General features: G+C 47.3%; 1 protein-coding gene across 5 annotated transcripts in view; it reads right to left on the reverse strand.

Annotated features, from left to right (window-relative positions):
• Tmc5 (transmembrane channel like 5) overlaps nucleotides 1–18,665 on the reverse strand; it is a 71,898-nt gene that overhangs the window by 33,398 nt on the left and 19,835 nt on the right. For 4 of the 5 annotated variants that reach the window (XM_047532705.1, XM_047532703.1, XM_047532706.1 and 1 more), the window contains 3 exons: nucleotides 10,830–11,691; nucleotides 8,281–8,408; nucleotides 3,453–3,542 (listed from right to left, as the gene is read on the reverse strand). In XM_047532705.1, coding sequence (XP_047388661.1) covers nucleotides 3,453–3,542; nucleotides 8,281–8,408; nucleotides 10,830–11,617 — 1,006 coding nt within the window. In that variant the 5' untranslated portion in view covers nucleotides 11,618–11,691. Of the gene's footprint in view, nucleotides 1–3,452; nucleotides 3,543–8,280; nucleotides 8,409–10,829; nucleotides 11,692–17,739; nucleotides 17,852–18,665 lie in introns of those variants that run through there. The other variant, XM_047532707.1, reaches the window with a different exon arrangement.

An 18,665-nucleotide genomic window follows, 5' to 3' on the forward strand; every position in this document is an offset into this window, starting at 1 on the left:
CTTTTCTGGAAAAATCTGAATGGCGGAAGGAAGGCTTTCGACCCCAGGTGGCCCATTCTCCACCTCTACGATGATTTCATTCACTCGGTCACCCGACAGCATCTCTTGCTTCCCGCTAGCTTGGTTCCGGGACCTGGGTACAGTCTTCAAAGACCCCACGCCGAGGCTACACCGGCATTGCCGAGACCCGGCCGGGGAAAGTGACAACGGTCATAAAGGGGGTATTCCAGTCACGCTTTTCCAAAGCCAGGATGAGGCCACCGAAGCCAGCTCCCGACAAGTCACAACAGAACTCCCCACATCTGGCCCTTGAGGGGCCTCCTCAGAGGGAGCTGTGTGTTCCGGCCGAGAATTCTGTCTCGGTAGCTAGGTAAGAAATGAGAAGCAGAATCCTTCATTAAAGACAATGGGATTCCAGAAACAGAGGATAGGCATTCTCTTAATGTTTCACAATCGAAGGGCAACGTGTGGAGCCAGGGGCCCTGGCACACGCCTGTGGTCCCAGCGGCTGGGGAGGCTGAGGTAGGAGGATCGCAAGTTCAAGGCCAGCCTCAGCAACTTAGCTAGGTGCTAAGCAACTCAGTGAGACCCCATCTTTAAATAAAATATAAAAAGGGGTAGGGATGCAGTTCAGAGGTTAAGTGCCCCCAAATTCAATCCCCAGTACCAAAAAAAAGGCAGGCAACTTTTTTTTTTTTTTTTTTAGTTTAGTTTGTTGGTCTAGAACTTATATTTTATGTTTGTAGTTTTATATGCTTATATAAAATCCAGATGTGTTTATGATGGTCCAACGATCTTCTTCTGATGGCGTCCAGTGGGGACACTGCTGTCTGACTCCTGCTTTCCATTCTTTTTTTCTCCTATGAGCAGAAATGACATTTCCTGTGTGGACACAGTGGTCCCTTGAGATTCTCCCAGCTTCCTGTGCAGCTAAGGGAGGACGTGTGACCACTTTTAGGCATGGGACTTCAGGAACGCTCTTTAAGAGGGATGGTTTGCCTGGCCTTCACTTTAGACCTTCTCCTCGGCCCCTCCACGAACCTGGAGAAGGTCAATTGAAAACTAGAGGATCAATGTTTACCTGCTAATGGTGGAGGAAAGCTACCCGGGAGATTCAGCCCCCGAGGACCTCACAGGAAGAACCGCCGGACTTTGGACTTCCTCCCTCCACTCTTCTTGTTCCGGGGGAAAAATCAGTCCCTCTATTACTAAACCCATTGTTCTGGTTCAACGCCGGCACATGAACACGCTGCCTATCCCACAGATTTAGAATCACCTGGTCAGCGTGGTTACTCAGCAGCTGGAGGAACCGCGGTGCCGACGGATGAACCGAAACCCACTTCCTGTCACACCCTTTAAATGGGAGCACTGGACCAGAACTCAGGGACTCTAACTACTGATGATTGACAGTAACGATACCTGCCCATTTTGCAGGTCAAGAGCGTTAAATAGAGCGTATCACTGAGTTCTCACACTCGCCCTGAGGAGTCGGTACCATATCAACCCCATCTTACAGCTAAGAAAATGGAGGCTCAACAGGGATAATCAACCCAGGATCATAAGGACACCAGCAAGGAGTCACCTAAGTTGAACCTAAAGCAGGGGCTCTTGATCACTACCCCTCGGCTCCATCCTGCTATAAGACACTGATGTGTCATTCGTTCCTTAATAAATGAATAAATATTTGTGAGTGCCTACTGCAAGCCCGGGCTTCTTGGGGCATAGCGTAATCCATCAAAGTGACACCTTGTCATGAAGCTGTCCACCGATTAATTGCACATGGTTTGAAAATCAGAACCAATGCAAGGCAAAAAAGGCAAAGAAAGCCACATCCTCTATTTCTTTCTTTCTTTCTTTTACGGTACTGGTCTTGAGCCCAGGAACCTTTAACCACTAAGCCACATCCTGGGCCTTTTTTATTTTGAGACAGGATCTCTCGAAGTTGCTTAGGGCCTTGCTAAATTACCGAGACTGGCCTTGAACTTGCGATCCTCCTGCCTCAGCCTCCCAATCCACCAGGATTACAGGCGTGGGCCTCCACACCTGGTTCCCTCTGCCTTTTAGGTACCCTCCTACCAGGGACCCTGAACTTCATGCTGGCTCCACAGAGTAGTCTTCTGAAGGCTGAAGACCTCTTTCTCACTGGTGGTTAAAGCCATTCTCTGCTCCAGTGAGAACCCAATCAGAGAGTGGTCGTCATTTATATCCACATGGGTTTCCCTCCCAGGTAGCAACACTTAACCCTTGGGAATGATCCAAGCCCCCTTGAGAAGGTTCTGGAAGGATGAATTTCAGATTATCCATAGGCTATGGGGCTGAAAGTCGAGAGAGAGTTTTAAGTCATGGAGTCTCTCGATTTGCAATATTATGGAAAAGATCCCATTAGTTTATTTCTTAAAATTTGCAGACAATGTTTTGGCGCCAGCCATCTCCTCTGTGGCATCCTCTGGGTTTCGTGATCTTTGCCTCCAGTAAGATCTTCACGACCCCACACAGTGATCCTCAGCTTTCACTAGTCTGATTCCAACTCCAACATCACATAAATAGATGATTATTCAGAAAAAAATGTGTGATCCATGCTTCTCCTTCCCATCCATGCAGACAATAGAGACAGGACGGACAGGTGACCCAGTCTCGTCTCCTAGGATACAAATGACTGGCCTGGGTGTTTGTGGTCCACATCGGCTGGTTAGAGTCTTTCCTTAGTACCAAAGAGCAGATCCTGGAGGAAGAAAGGCCTTCTAACGAGGTGGCTGAGCTGGGGGGTGTCTGTGTGGGCCCAACGGCCTGACGCTGGTGGAGATGAAGAAGCAAGCTTCTAGAGAAGTTGGGTCAAGCCAAGATGATGGGTGAAAAATGAGCAAGTCCGGTGGTGCCAAGCTCTGGCTGCAGATCCGGAGGCCCTGGTTTCTGTAACTCACTCAACACATTAATCCAACGAATGTCTCTGAAATACCTTACGTGTCGGGCACCACATGAGGGGCTGGGAGGAATCACTTGCAGTTCTTCAGGTGGCTCCCATGCCCTTCCCACCCACCACGTGAGCCATAAATGCCCTCTGGGCTAATGCCCGTTTGATTTGGGTTTCTGTCACTTACAACCAGAAGACGCCTAACGAAGCCAGCTCCATGCCCAGAAGAGGAAAGACCACAGTCTAAAAGAGACCACCAAGGGCTGGGGTGTCGCTCAGGGCAGAGCACATGCTTAGCATATGCAAGGCCCTGGCTTCAACCAATGCACAGTACAGAGAGAGAGGGAGAGAGAGGGAGAGAGAGAGGGAGAGAGAGAGAGGGAGAGAGAGAGACAGAGAGAGAGAGATCCATTATGATGATTAAGCCAACGCTGCCTGCACTCCTACAGCAGAGGAAATGGCCAATGGTGGACATCTGAGTTGCCTTGAGCAGTTTCCTTCCCCAGGGTTGATTTTCCAGTCATGGTCCATTCAGTCTTACCTTCGGGTGACTTGTGCCAATCACATTCAGACAATGGTAGGTTTCCATAAGCACAGACAGGCCCACGTTCACCCACGTAAGCAGGGTTCACTGGAAGGAAGAAGAGGGAGACACTGAAAATTATTCCCAGCCCAGCAGATGGTCCTGAGCACAAAGTGGTGATGACGTGCTAGCCCTGGCTGGTAATGGTCACTAACACTGAGACCTTATCTGTGAGGTGGCTGCAGACCCATGGTTAAGAACTCAGGTAGAGCGAGATGAAATCTTAGAGTAGCTTTAATGGATGTGGGGAAAAGGCACACTCACGCATGGCTGGTGGGACTGTGGATGGTGCAGCCACTCTGGAAAGCAGTGTGGAGAGTCCTCAGAAAACTGGGAATGGAACCACCATTTGACCCAGCTATCCCACTCCTTGGTTTATACCCAAAGGACTTAAAATCAGCATACTACAGTGACGCAGCCACATCAATGTTTATAGCAGCTCAATTCACAATAACTAAACTGTGGAACCAACCTAGATATCCTTCAATAGATGAATGGATAAAGAAACTATGGTATATATACACAATGGAATATTACTCAGCCTTAAAGAAGAATGAAATTATGGCATTTGCAGGTAAATGAATGGAGTTGGAAAATATCATACTAAGCGAAATAAGTCAATCCCAAAAAACCAAAGGCCAAATGTTTTTTCTGATATGTGGATGCTGATCCATAATGGCAGAGAGGCAAGGGAAGAATGGAGGAACTTTAGATTGGACAGAGGGGAGGGGGGAGGGGGTGGAAAATATGGTGGAATGAGATGGACATTATTACCCTATGTACATGTATGATTACACGAATGGTGTGACTCTACATCATGTACAACCAGAGAAATGAAAAGCTGTGCTCCATTTGTGTACGGTGAATCGAAATGCATTCTGCTGTCGTGTGTAACTAAGCAGGACAAATAAAAAATAATAAAAAAATAAAGAAAAAGAACTCAGGTGGAAAATAGGACAAAATTACATAAATAATATGATTAAGCATAATCAGCCTGGATGGATGGTTTGTACTGAACTACAAGCCATGGATAAAAACAGTCATCACACTGGGACCCAGGAGAGACCCACACTTACATAACTGAAAAAGAAGTTCACAAAACCCTACTTTTCTATGTCAATTTCTAATTTTGTTCCATTTTTTGAAAAAATTCGACTTCACTTAAAAATTCATTTTGTGCTGGGGAGGTAGCTCAGTTGGTAGAGCGCTTGCCTTGCATGCACAAGGCCCTGGGTTCAATCCCCAGCACCGCAAAAAAAAAAAAAAAAAAAAAAAAAAAATTCATTTTGCAACTCAGTAATGAGTTACATACAACTCAGGAGCTTGAGAGATACTCGTGTAGGTGAAAGCAAAGGTTCCTTCTAGGTGTAGTGCTTCGTGACGATGCACGAATGGATGAAATGTGGGGTGATGTCCTTAGGGACAGAGTCCACTCTTAGTATCTACATGACGGTGCTACATTTCAATACTTATTTTCAATCCATGATGAACATTCAAGGTAAACTCCTCAATAGAGAAAACAGAAAACATTTTGATGGGCAGAGTGTATAAAAATGGTGGGAGGTTCTGGAAATTCTTGTTTGGGGATGATTCCCAGTTCTGTTACTTACTAGCTGTTTGTCACTGGGCATGTTACTTAACATCTCTGAGTTTCAACATCTTAATCTCTAATATAACTTTCCTATGGGATAGTCGGTGGAACTGAATCAGTTAATACATGCAAAGTGATTAACTAATCCTGGAACATGATAAACTCTTCTTATGTATTAACTATTGTAGTCAATTTATTGCTGTTCAGTAAATATTATGCCTCAGCCCACCTGGGCCACCTCCATTGATGTTGGGCTTAGTGACACGACATTCTTTTATGAATCTAACAGCAGATGTGACATGGCAGTTCTGAGTCAAGGCTATAAAATCATTGTGACTTTCTGCTTGCTGCTTTAAGCACTTCCAGTTTAAACCATGGGAAGATAATGCCCCAGGTGGGTCACTACTCCAAGAAGAAGGACACTAGACCTAACCAGACACAAGACCTGGAGCCAAGAACAGCCAAACTCAACCCAGTGCAGCCCAAACCCAGCCCACCCTGCAGATGTGGGTGAGAAATAAGTGTATTGCATGTTTATTGTATGAGGCTGGTTTGGGGGGTTGTTTGTTACATAGCATTACTGTGGTGAGTGCTGACTAATACAATTCATATAGTTCTTTCTATTAATTTAGTTAGCATTTCTTATGCATCTACTATGTGCCAGGCCCTATGACACTAGGAAAACCATCTAGAACCTTAGAAGAGACACAGACAAATATGGAAATATAGTGGCTTCTTCTCCTCCTCCTCTTTTTCTTCTTTTGTAGGACTGGATGTTGCTCTACCACTGAGCCATATGAGTTGTGATTCAGTGGTTAAGTAGCCCTGGGTTCAATTCCCAGGACTGGAAAAAGAAGGAGGAGGAGGAGGAGGAGGAGGAGAGGAAGAAGAAGAAGAAGAAGAAGAAGAAGAAGAAGAATGTGTGGGTGATTTTCAAGGGCTAATACTTCAGTCCTACAAAGAAGTCCAGAGAAGGAAGCCACACTTGATGGCTTTTTTAAAAAAAAGATTTTAATTCCCAGTGTTCTGTACAGCTAGAAATATGCATGTGTCCTGATTCCACCCATCTGCAATGCAGGGCAGATAAGGGGCCAGACTTTGAGCCAGAGAGCCTGGCTTCCAATCTCGGCTCTGTGGATTTAGTGGCTGGGTGACTCCCATCCATCCAGGCACGGTGGCAGGCTCTGGACGGTGGCAGTGCAAGCCAGGGAAAAAAAGGTGCACAGCGGGCCTCAGGGCAGAGAAGGCCTCCTGCCCGCTCAGCGGACTTGTTCTGCTTGCAGTGCGTGTGATCTTTTCTCACGATGTCTTTATAGACACTCTCCTCGTTGCTCTCCCCAGGGAAATGCAATACCACAGATAGCCTGGGTCCTACCTGAACCTGCACTTTATGCATAAAAAGAGTAAGGGCTTTTTTTTTTTTCTGGCTTTTCAAGAACAAATCTTCCCTCCTCTCTGCTTGGGATTACTTTTGCCCTCTATTGAGAATGTGTGGCATGAAGATCTAGCATGTTCCTGCACTGAACAACTGATGTTTGGGCTCCCAGCTGGATATTTCCCATGCAAATGTGTACCAGTCATGCTTTTCATTAGGACTGAGGGTCTCTGGCTTATTGTTATCTTATGTGACTTATGGGGACTTCGTGATGGTGGGAAAGGACAGTAGAAATGGTATTTGAAATTTTGAATTTTGAGAGCTGGGATGTAGCTCAGCGGTAGAGTGTTTTTCTAGCCATGTGTGAGGCACTGGATTCCATCCCCAGCACAAAGGAGGAGGAGGAAGAGGAAGGAGAAGGAAGAGAAGAAGGAAGGAGAAGGAGAAGAAGCAGAAGAAGAGGAGGAGGAAGAGGAGAAGAAGAGGAGGAGGAGGAGGAAGGAAGAAGAGGAAAAGAAGAAGAGGAGGAGGAAGGAGGAAGAGAAGGAGGAGAAGAAGAAAAAGAGGAGGAGGAGGAAGGAGGAAGAGGAGAAGAAGAAGAGGAGGAGGAGGAGGAGGAGGAGGAGGAATAGAGGGGGAGGAGGAAGAGGAAGAAGGGGAGGAGGGAGAACAGGAAGGAGAAGGAGAAAAAAAAGAAGCAAGAATTTTGAAACTTTCCAGGCTGGAATACAGTGCGTGATCCCAGATGCTGGGCAGGGGCAGCAAGCCACAGCTCCCGTCAGCCCCTGGATGGCAAGAGGAGACAGCCCTCTGCGGCTTGCTGGCTGTGAGCTGAGTGTTCCTGGGTTAGGTGTACTCAGCCTCTTCCATTCATGATGGTTTCTCAGGACATGGCCCTGTCACAAGCCAGCGAGCATCTGTGCTTGGAGGTACATCCTGACCCTCCTCTCTCGGCCTCTTCAAAGACTTCCCAGCCCTCGAGGCTGGTCAGGTATCTCTCTGCACCTCCAGCAGGTGCTGTTCTGGGATGAACCCTCCTCCCCTTTGGCCCCCACAGGCTCCAGATTGCTGTAACACTGCCTGGGTTTTTCCCTCTCATGTAATGAATCGGCTTCGCCCAAAGAAGCCAACAGTTCCTTTTTCCTTCTGGAAGGTACAAATGTGAATTTTTCAGCCTCCAAAACTATAAGCTAAATAAACCTCTTTTTTTAGGCCAGGCATGGTGGTGTATGCCTGAAATCCCAGCAACCTGGGAGACTGAGGCAGGAGGATCGTAAATTCAAGGTCAGCCTGGACAGCATAATGAGACCCTGTCTCAAAATAAAAATAAGTAAATAAATCAGTTAGGGCTGGGAGTAGAGCACCCTTGGGTTAAATTCCTCGGACTGCAAAAATCAACAAGCAAATAAATTAATAAAGGACCCAGCATCAGGTATTTTTATAGCAACAGAAAATGGAGAATTATAGAAGGCTTTTTACAAAAAATTTGTTCGTTTGTGTTTTTTGGAAAACGCTCAGGATCTCGCCACGCCGAGCCTGTTTCCTGCCTAACCGCAAGGGGCAGACTGGACTTCAGCCACCTGGGGTAGGCGCAGGTGTGCAGCTCCATTTTTCACACGCCTTCCTGGCCTTCTCTGATAATTGATGACACATGGCTTCCCTAGACAGTTCTCAACTCTTGTTTGTATCTAAGGAGAGCGTTTGAGGCTGGAGGGACAAGCCAATTCTTCTATTGCTATGACTGCTTAATGGCGGCATCCTAAGCCCCCTGGATTTTATGTCCTTCCCAGGTTGTGATCCTCCTCTTAACACAGGCTTACCATAGCCATCTCCAGGAGCACCTGGCAGAGACTGTTCACGTGGATCTGCCACCTCCATGGAGGTCATTTCAATGCTTCCCGGGTAATCTTCACTCTCTCTCCTAAGGATGCCCAAGGGACCGTTACTCCTGCAATGGAATGAGTGCTGGGTTGAAGATGTTTCACTGAGCACCATGAAACCTCAAAATGATGGGCCACCATCCATCCAGTAGTGTGGTGAGGACATCTATCTGTCCATTTGTCCTTCCATTCATCCATCAGCCCACCTATCCATTCCATCTATCCATCTACCCATCCACCCACCTATCCACCCATCCATCCATCCATCCATACATACATACATACATCCACCCACCTATTCATTCATCCATCCATTCATCCATTCATCTATACATCCACCCACCTATCCATCCATCCATACATACATATATACACCCATCTATCCATTCATCCATCCATCCATCCATCCATCCATCTACCCACCCACCTATCCATCCATCCATCCATCCATCCATCCATCCATCTATCCACCCATATGCCCACTTATCCATCCATCCATCCACCCACCCATCTATCCAGCCCACAAATGCTGACTGAAAGCCAACTATATGTTAGGCATGGGCTGGGCAGTGAGGACACAAAGATAAGGACCTGGGGTGTTTGCCCCCAAGAGGCTCCCAACACAACCTGGCACAGCTTCTTAGAGACAGCTATGAGTAATTATAATATAAGCAGAGATTAGTGAGTATCCGAAGACAGGACCAAGGAGTTCAGAAGGAGAGAGGAATTCTGGCTGGGAACTTTAGGGGGAAATCCTTATTGAAAAGAGATATCTGAGAAGAGATTGGAAAGATAAATTCTTATCTGACACCAGGGAGGGCACTGCAAGAAAAAGAAACAGCAGAAATAAAGGCACAAGGCCAGAAAGTATTGCCTACATAAAGGGAAGGCTATAAAAATCAATTAACCTGTGGCAAAGATGGTCGATTTTTTTGTATGTCATTTCCCAGACAATTAAATCAGAAGCTCTGAAGGTTGGGCTTGAGCATCCGATATTATTTTTAAAGTTCTCCAGGTAATATGATATTTCTACGGATCAGTCAAGGTCAGGAACCAGACACCTGAAGTGCAGGGTTGAGAGAGGACGAGGACAGGAGAGACTGAGGAGGGATCAGCCTGGTCCTGGACTGGGGTCCTTTGTGGGTTCAGTGTATTCTCATTCACAAGGTTCTCTAAGTAAGCAGGGTGGCCTTTGTCCTCCAGGTCCCTTTGACCCCACGGGGACCCATGGAATATGCAAATCAGAGGAGCAAGGAGTCACAGGTATATTTTAGAATGATGACTCAGACAGCAGGAGATAAGACCATGGGACAGTTTGACCCTGGCAGGTTAATCCTACTGTTTATGCCCTAAAGCCATTTTGGCTCTGCACGCCCAAACCCTGTCTCCTTTTTCCTAGAGACAAATATAACCATTGCTTTTATTGACTTCATAAATACCACTGGCAGAAAAAGTTAATATAAAATTTTGTTTCAGTTAAAATTTCACACGGGGACTGAGGGTGCAGCTTGGTGGCAGAGAACTGGCCTCACCTGTATGAGGCCTGGGGTTCCATCCCCTGCACCCCAAGAAATAAATAAAAGTCAAACACATTTTCACATGATACCATGTATTATAGATTTTTAAACACTGACTAAAGTTTGTTGTTCGATGTTCATTGTTGCTAAAATGAACATTGAAAAACCTCATCTGGGGAGAATTTGATTTGGCAGAACCAAATCACCCAAATACATGGTTATCGGTGCCAGAACTGCACCTGGAAAAATTTGCCATCAACCAAAACTTGACATAAATTTAAAATCCTTTAAAGAACATTTAAATCTACAGCATTGGAACCAGGAAAAATTAGATTTGGTGTTCTAAAATGGCCTTAAAGAGATCTGGGTGTGGTGGCAAATGCCCATAATCCCAGATACTTGGGCGGCTGACATGGGAGAAGGGCAGACTGGAGGCCAGCCTAGCAATTCAGCAAGACACGGTCTCAAAACCAAACAACAGGCACGCCTGTAGTCCCAGCGGCTCGGGAGGCTGAGGCAGGAGGATTGCAAGTTCAAAGCCAGCCTCAGCAACTTAGTGAGTCCCTACCTAACTCAGCAAGACCCTGTCTCTCAATAAAATATTTTAAAAGGGCTGGGGAATGTGGCTCAGTGGTTAAGCGCCCCTGGGTTCAATCCTGGTACCAAAAACAACAAGAACAATGATAGAGGTGTAAATGACTAACTGGCTTGCAGGGACTGGACAAGGAAGAGGTGAACAGTAAAGAGGTGATCCAGGCAAGAGGTGATGAAAGATCAAGTTCAGGTAAGGACTTTGAGCCTCAGGTTGACAGTCAAAGGCCCAGGTGAGCCCACAGGTAGGTCTGACAGTTTCACAACTTGAGGTCATAGAAACTGTCATACCTGTCCTTAATCAAAGAACGTCAATGAAGTTCCATTGACTTGTTGATCTAGCAGTTGGCCCCACCAATGAAGCAATATACCTGAATTTACCTGATCATTTCCTGGGTCTCAGAAGAGCCATAACCAGGACCATTCTTGGCACCTGGGTAATCAGGTTCCCCCCAAAACTTTGGAGCATTCCGATAGTCCTCAGCATTGGGATAGTCTGGTTCCCCCCAAATGTGTGCAGAGCTAGTTTGATTCTCAGCACCTGGATAATCAGGCTCTCCCAGAGTATCTGTATATGAATTGATGCTGGAACTGGCATATTCTAGATTCCTCCTGGAGCCTGGATGGCTGGCATTGGCTCTGGGGCCAGGATGGTTGGAGTTGTCCTGTGCTCCTGGGTAGTCTGGTTCTGCCAGGGATCCCAAATAACCTGGATTTATCCTGGAGACTGCAGAGATTCTACTACTTCCGGGACTTGCAAAATCAGGATGTTGCTGAGATCCAGGGTAATCTGGCTCTCTGGATAAGCCTGGATGGTATGGATTGCTCTGAGATTCAATATAATCAGGCTCTGGCAGAGATCTGTGATGGTCTGGATTTGTTCTGGAACCTGCAGAATAGGGATTGTTCCTGGCACCAGGATAATCTGGTTTGCTGGGAGATCCAGGATAATCTGGTTCTGCTAGAGACCTGGGATGGTCTGGATTTGTTCTGGAGCCTGCAGAGAATGGATTGCTCCTCTTGCTGGGATAGCCTGGATTGGTCTGAGGACCTGAGAAATCTGGATAATCCTGAGTTTTCAAATACCCTTGAGAACGGTTCAGAGACCCTGAATAATCAGGGTACCCCGCATCGCCCCCCGGGCTGCTGCTCCTGTAGTAGGCGGACATGCTGGCACAGACTCTTCACCCCTGAGTGTTAAAACGTTCCTGTGTCTGCAGTCACTTGGGGATCTTTTTCAAACCTGAAAAAATAAAGAAAGGAGGAAGTCAGACTTTCCCCCCTTGATTCTTTGCAAAGATTGCTGGTTATCCAGCATCTCTTCCCCTACAGCTGCATCACTGCCGCCCAGAAAAAAGACCAGGTTTCCCAGGCTCCCTTGCACCTAGCTGTGGACTTGACAGGGGTCAGTGGGAAGTGAGCAAAAGTGACTTATGCAACTTCCGGCTCATGCTGTGAGAGGGGAAGGGGTCCTCCCTCCCTGTCTAGGTCTCCCCACTTCCCGTGGACTGGATTCCTCTCCCGTGGAAATGTGCGCCATCTCGGGGACGCGCACAAGGCAGCACCTGCTGCAGGGACAGCAGCACCACGCGTGGAGAGGGCCTGGGTCACCTGTGACTTCCTGGGGCAGGGCCGTCCATCAGCTCAGGCTCTGACGGGAGAGAGGATAAACTTCTATATCTTGTTTAAACTGCTCTTTTGTGTGTGCGTCTGACACACGCCACGGAAGTGACCTCCTAACGCATTCCCTTGGTTGGGGTGGAGGTGGGCAATGAATCTAAGGGTTAGAAAGCACCTGAACTTTGGGGGCTTTTTCGCTTGCAATCCTGTTTCTAGAGGTTAACGTGACATTAGTTGGGTCCACAAGGGAAGAAAAGCTCATGGGCACAGAGGACTTGGGTAAGGAGCCGATGGCTGTGACCCTTCCAGCTCGCAGACATGACTCACTAGGTCCATGAGCTCTCACCCGCAGACCCAGCATACCTCCCAGGCAGTCATGAGGTAAATTTCCGGGACGTCTGTATTTTCTACATATTTACCTACTTCCCCCTCTTTTCCACTAAATGCCCTGATTTTCCTGTGGACATCTTCCCTTCTCCCACTCTTGGTCCCAGTGATACAGGAAGGGCTGATGGCATTCCTGACCCACTCAGGGACAGTCACCGTAAGCACAAATGAAGGACACAGGAGAGCAGACCTCTCGGCTCAGCAATGCTGTTTATCTAGCTGTGGAGTCAGTCAAGCGTTGGAGGGGCTCTCTTTCTGGGTAGAAAATGGCCCCGGGTTACACAAGGGGTCTGGGTTGTTATAGGTCATGCTGATGGGTGACTTAACCATTGGAGACTTGGACAGAAAGTGTCAGTTTGGGCCCTCAGGAAACAGGTTGTGAGACCTTATTTTTTACTGGGCAAGGACGGAGGGTCTCAGTACTTATCTTTTTCCTCCAGGGGTCACTCTATGGTAAAGGATCAATGTTTATCCAGGGACTGACACTGTGTGAGTCTTTCCCAGGGATTGTCTTGTCCCTGGGGAAGGATCGACTGGGGAAGGATCGACTGGGGAAGGATCAATGTTTAGCCCTCTTCCTTCCTCCCTCCTCCCAGGTCACCCCGTCTTGGTGTTATCCATTTCCATATCCTTCAGTCACATGACCCTGGCCTGGCCAACCCCCTGGCCACAGAATTTGACTCAAGAATGGGTTCATCACTGGACTCGGCCATCCAGGACATGGACCAGATTGGGAGAGGGGTGCTCTTATTTTGAGAAAGAAAGGACTTCAACCTGAAGTTGCTGGGGTGCTTGTCAGTGGGCACAGAAAAGAAAATAAGTAGGGGGAATATTTGAACTAAGAGTCGGAGATTTGTTGGCTAACCCAATATGGGAAGAACAGAAAGTAAAGGAAATTAAAAAGACAAACATCTTCCAGTTTCGAGCCAGCATGATTAGATTATGGTGGTGCTTTTGAAAGAAGGAAGTAGAACACTCTTGAAGCTCCGCCAACTTTACTGAGTTTCTCTCTATGTAAATGACAGGGCTTGACTTTGAGTAAGCAAAGCTAAAGACAATATTAACTTTCTGCCGTCGCCTGTGGTTTCAGAGGGTTAGTTTGCCAACTTGTTTCCACGAGTCTCCGCTTAGCTGAAGTCTGTTTTTCTTTATTTTGTTCCGGCCCAGCATCCGTTTGTTCTCTTTTGGGGTAACATGCTTCCTTGAGTACCCCACCCCCAGTCCCTGCAGGCCCAGGACCCAATAGGAATTATTTTCTTCCTGGCCACAGTGACTGGATCAGAGCCAGAGAGCTTCAAATCTGGGAGATTTATCAGAACTGTAGGAAGAGAGTTCTCTTTTTCCTTGGGGTTGGGAATTAGAAAGATTAAGTCTGGAGCTGCCAGTGATCACTATTGGAGAAGGTTTTCCTAAGATTGCCAACAAGGAGAGAACAGAGCCAAGAGATAGAATGAATGATCAAGTGCTGATGAGACTGTTAAAGCACCTGGATCTAGCCACACCTGAAGGCAGATGACCAGTGGATACCTGAACCATTTAATTTTTTTTTTTTAATTAAGTTAGAGCTGGGTCTCTGTGATTTGCAAATGAAAGAGAATTATAACTAACATATGAGTTTTGCAGGCAGGAACATCTATACAAACTACAGTACTATGAAGACTAAATGCTATGCTTTATTAAAAATTATTTTTCATAACATGGAAATTGAACCCATTCATTTATATGTATTCCAATAGTAGCCCAGTTCCTATAACTCCCACGGTGCACCAACACATATGACATCGAACAAAGCGAAAAGATGATTAGTGTATCCAAGAAATGAAAAACAGATACAGGTAGACCAGCTCAAGAGAAACAAGCATGTCTACCAAAAGACACCAAGAATGTTCACGGAAACTTTTTCATAAAAGCCAAACATTGAAAAACACACAAATGTCATCCAACAGCAGCAGAAGTAAATAAATCTTGGCATCTTCCTACCATGAAATACTACACAGCAAGAACAAGCACTGAACTCCTGGGCTGGGGGTGTAGCTCAGTGGTAGCATGCTCGCCTCCCATGAGTGAGGCACTGGATTCTATCCCCAGCACCTCCAAAAAGTAAGACAGAGGGAAACAGAGACACAATTTGGCGTGGGTGAATCTCACAGACTAAGTGAGAGGAGCGAGCGGGACACAGAGGAGCTGCACTGGATGACGCTTTCGCAGTTCAAGAGCAGGCCAACTGAGGCGCAGCGACGGAAGGCAGAGCAGCGATCGCCTGGGGGAGGATGGAGGTGGGAAGGGCCCCAGGAAAAGCAGCACAGAGTAACAACTGTTTACAGAGCGCTGGCGTTGAGTGGGCCTCGTAACTGGTCTAGGGACGACTTAGCCACACAGGAGGGCTACGTGTGGTGTATCCAAATACGAAGCCATTTTCTGTAAGAGACTGGAGCGCCGAGGACTTTGATATCAGTGTGGGGTCCTGGAGCCAACACCCCACAGATACTGAGGGACAAGTGTATACACCCCCCACACACAGAGCACAAATATGTAAACACACATAAGACTACATACATAACATAAATTCCATGTGTACACACATTCATATAACATACAAGCACATGGGATGGATGAATAGATAGGTAGGTAGGCAGGTGGGTAGGCAGATAGGTAGATAGGTGGGTAGGTAGGTAGATAGGTAAGTAGGTAGGTAGGTATGTAGGTAGGTAGATATGTAGGTGGGTAGATAGGTGGGTAGATAGGTAGGTAGGTAGGTAGGTAGGTAGGTGGGCAGATAGGTAGGTGGGTAGGTAGGTAGTTAGATACGTAGGTAGGTAGGTAGGTGGGTGGGTAGGTAGGTAGATAGGTATATAGGTAGGTAGGTATGTAGGTGGATAGGCAGATAGGTAGTAGGTGGATAGGTAGGTAGATAGGTAAGTAGGTAGGTAGGTATGTAGGTGGGTAGATAGGTAGGTAGGTACGTAGGTAGGTAGGTAGGTAGGTAGGTGGGCAGATAGGTAGGTGGGTAGGTAGGTAGTTAGATACGTAGGTAGGTAGGTAGGTGGGTGGGTAGGTAGGTAGATACATAGGTGAGTAGGTAGGTAGGTAGATACATAGGTGGGTAGGTAGGTAGGTAGATGGAGGATAGGTTCATAGATGAAGGTGAGAGAGGACCTTCGGTTCTCTGATCTGTGGTCACCCGACAGGTCTTCCTCACAGGCCAGGCCAGGCCTGAAGGATGAACACCGCCCTAACCATTAAGGCCTCCACTGGAACAAATTCCTAAACAAATGAAAACGTAAATCCACAGAAAACGGTTGTGAAGGAAAGGAAGAGGCAGAAATGCACAAGGAAACAGTGTCCTATTGATCATCAAAGGACGTGACAGTGACCTTCAGGGAACCTTACCCCCGGCTTCCTAGTAACTCTAGAGGAGCAGATAAATAGGCCACCCTTCCTTGGTGCCTTGGAAGTTCTTGGTGTTCTTGCTCCTCCAGGACCTTCTCAGGAGGTCCCAAGTCCTCTGTTGGCTCTACCTTTTAGGGCCTCTCACCCCGCTGGTCCAACAGCTTCAGTCACTTGCCCAAGCAATGACACGCCCTCCCACGCTGTCCACGGGGACTCCTTATTTGACTCCTCAAGGGTCCCTGGTTTGAACGGGTCATCTTAACAATCCTGTGTTTGCTACTCAGCTAGTCCAGGAATCTTCAGGGGCAAGTTATCCTTGAACCCGAATGAGGCCACATTCAAGCTATTCACCTGGCTGTGCTGCATCCTGGCTCTCCCAAGACAACCGAGGCCCAGGCCAGGTGCCTGCAGCCCCTGCTCTGCATCACCAAAGTCATGTCACAAAACGCAGGAATTGGAATCACCAAGGTCGCCAGGCCAGCTTTGCATGTAAGACAGACAAACTGGAAACAAGTCTAACCCACCAGGAGATGTTGGTTCCAGTAAAATTGAATGGTAGAAGATCATGCAGGGCTCAAAAAGGATGCTTGAGAGGGATGCAGACCAGGTATTAAGGGTCCCAATCAGCAAAATTAACCTTTGGTCATTTTGCAGTCTGCATGACCACAGTGTCCTAGCCTAGGCTGGGGTAGGAGATGGAACAAAGATGGGACATTTTATCTTCAAACTCTTCCTGCCATCTCCTGCCCCAGGCTGTGGTCACGCAGACCGAGAAATGACCAAAGGTTAACTTTGCTAATTGGGGTCATTTATTACCTGGTACATGGAACAGAGAAGCGAGGACCTTGTGAATCAGCAAACTACTCAGCACCAAATGCAGGAGGAAGTCTCCCCACAGGAGGGAAAGCAAAGCCACAGCTTCTAATTTCATCCATGTGTTGTATTTGCTAAGGGGGTGACCTTGACCATGACAACACACAACAAGGGAAACCTTTCAACCTCGATGAAGTCAGTGTTCTCCCTGCTAGCGATGATCCCGTGATGTGGGATCGAGGGGAGAAGGAAAGACTCTAAGGTCTAAAATAAGTATTTTATTTTGCCAGATAAGAACATTAAAAGCAATGACAGAAATCACAATGGACTATCATGGGGTTCACATACCACATTTTATGGCCATTTAAAGAGAGAGAGAGCTTGGCACGGTGGCACATGCCTGTCATCCCAGAAGCTCAGGAGGCTGAGGCAGGAGGATTGCAAGTTCAAAGTCAGCCTCAGCAACTTAGTGAGACCCTGTCTCAAAATAAAAAATAAAAAAAGGACTGGGGATGTGTCCCAGTGTTTACCTGGTACCATAAATAAATAAATAAGGAAAGAGAATGAAAGAAAGAAAGAAGTACTTTTTGGTTAGTTATAATCGCCCTGCTGTATCAGGCTAGCTTTTTTTGGTGGGGGTACTGGGGATTGAACCCAGGGGTGCTCTACCACTGAACTACCTCCCCAGTCTTTTTTTTATTTTTTATTTTGCAACAGGTCCCGCTAAGTTGCTGAGGTTGGCCTCAAACTTGCACTCCTGCTGCCTCAGCCTCCGGAGTCACTGGGATCACGGTACCCGGTTCAGTCTGGTGTCACTTATGGACATTTATAATCTCTGATGCTGGTCTGATCTGAATATTTCAAGATGCTGATTGCAGGTAAAGCCACACACCCTAAAAATTGGAGAGGGGACTCTGCCACAAATGAGGGTCTCATTCTGTACAACTCAGCCAGCTGCATTTGTGAGTGAGAAATGTGGGCTCCAAGAAAGAGGACGATGTCAATATTTCTGTAACTTGAGCCATGAAACCCCTTCCCTGTGTAACTGTGTGGAACAGACCCCTGTCGAGAGGACACGTACTCAGCCAGCTGGCCGCCATGAGGGACGGGGGCGCCGTCTGTCCAACCTGTAGCTGCCGGACTTTCTGAAGCAGGCTTGTGAAGCCCGGGGGCACTGGGTGGTGAAGCACCGGGGGCGATGGAGATGCCACCTGGATGTCGAGCCTGGGGCCACCGGATGCTCCCTGTAAGCAGTCTTCAGTAAATCTTATGTCTCACAAACCTGCTCTGGCTGTCTTCTTTGGTCTCTCAGCAGCCTGCCCTACTGTCCTAATGCACCTGGGCTTTGGACAGTCCCATGTTTTAGACATAAAATAACACACTTTATGTTTTCGGCAACTTACTTTTTTTTAAATGTACAATTAGTCTTGGAATCTATTCATGCTGCTAGCTCTAGTCATTAAAGCTGGTGGTTCACACATCCCTCCAGAAGCTGGTTCGCCTGAATGGCCGTGTCCTGCTCCACTAGGGGAACACACTCCATTGTACTTATTCCTTCTCCCACTCAGGGACATTTTGGCTGTTTCCAATTTTCCGCTTCCATAAACAGGGACTGTTCTGCTTTCCTCCTGAGTCTCTTTACAATGACCTGTGGAAATGTCTCCAAGGAAGAGAGAGGGGAGTGGGTTTGCGATTTCACTGGAGACAACCGAGGGTCCCCCCATGCAGGGGAACAGCAACTGTAAGTGGGTGGCCTGTTCATGTTCTGAGTGTCATCTGGGAAGGACAACCAGGAAACGTCCCTGCACTTGACCATTCTTCTTCCTCCCTGGGTTATCCCCTAATTACCATATGCAGTTTACCAGAAGCTAACAGAAAAACGAGAATTGCGAGCTTAGCCTTGGTTAGAGCGGGCCTCCTCGACTCAGCCACTGACCTCCCGGGCCAGATCGGGCTTTGGCTGGGAGGCAGCGGGTGGGCCTCACCCATCAGCGGGTGGTCCTCACC

Source organism: Sciurus carolinensis, chromosome 18, assembly GCF_902686445.1.
Source record: "Sciurus carolinensis chromosome 18, mSciCar1.2, whole genome shotgun sequence".
NCBI classification, from domain to species: Eukaryota; Metazoa; Chordata; class Mammalia; order Rodentia; family Sciuridae; genus Sciurus; species Sciurus carolinensis.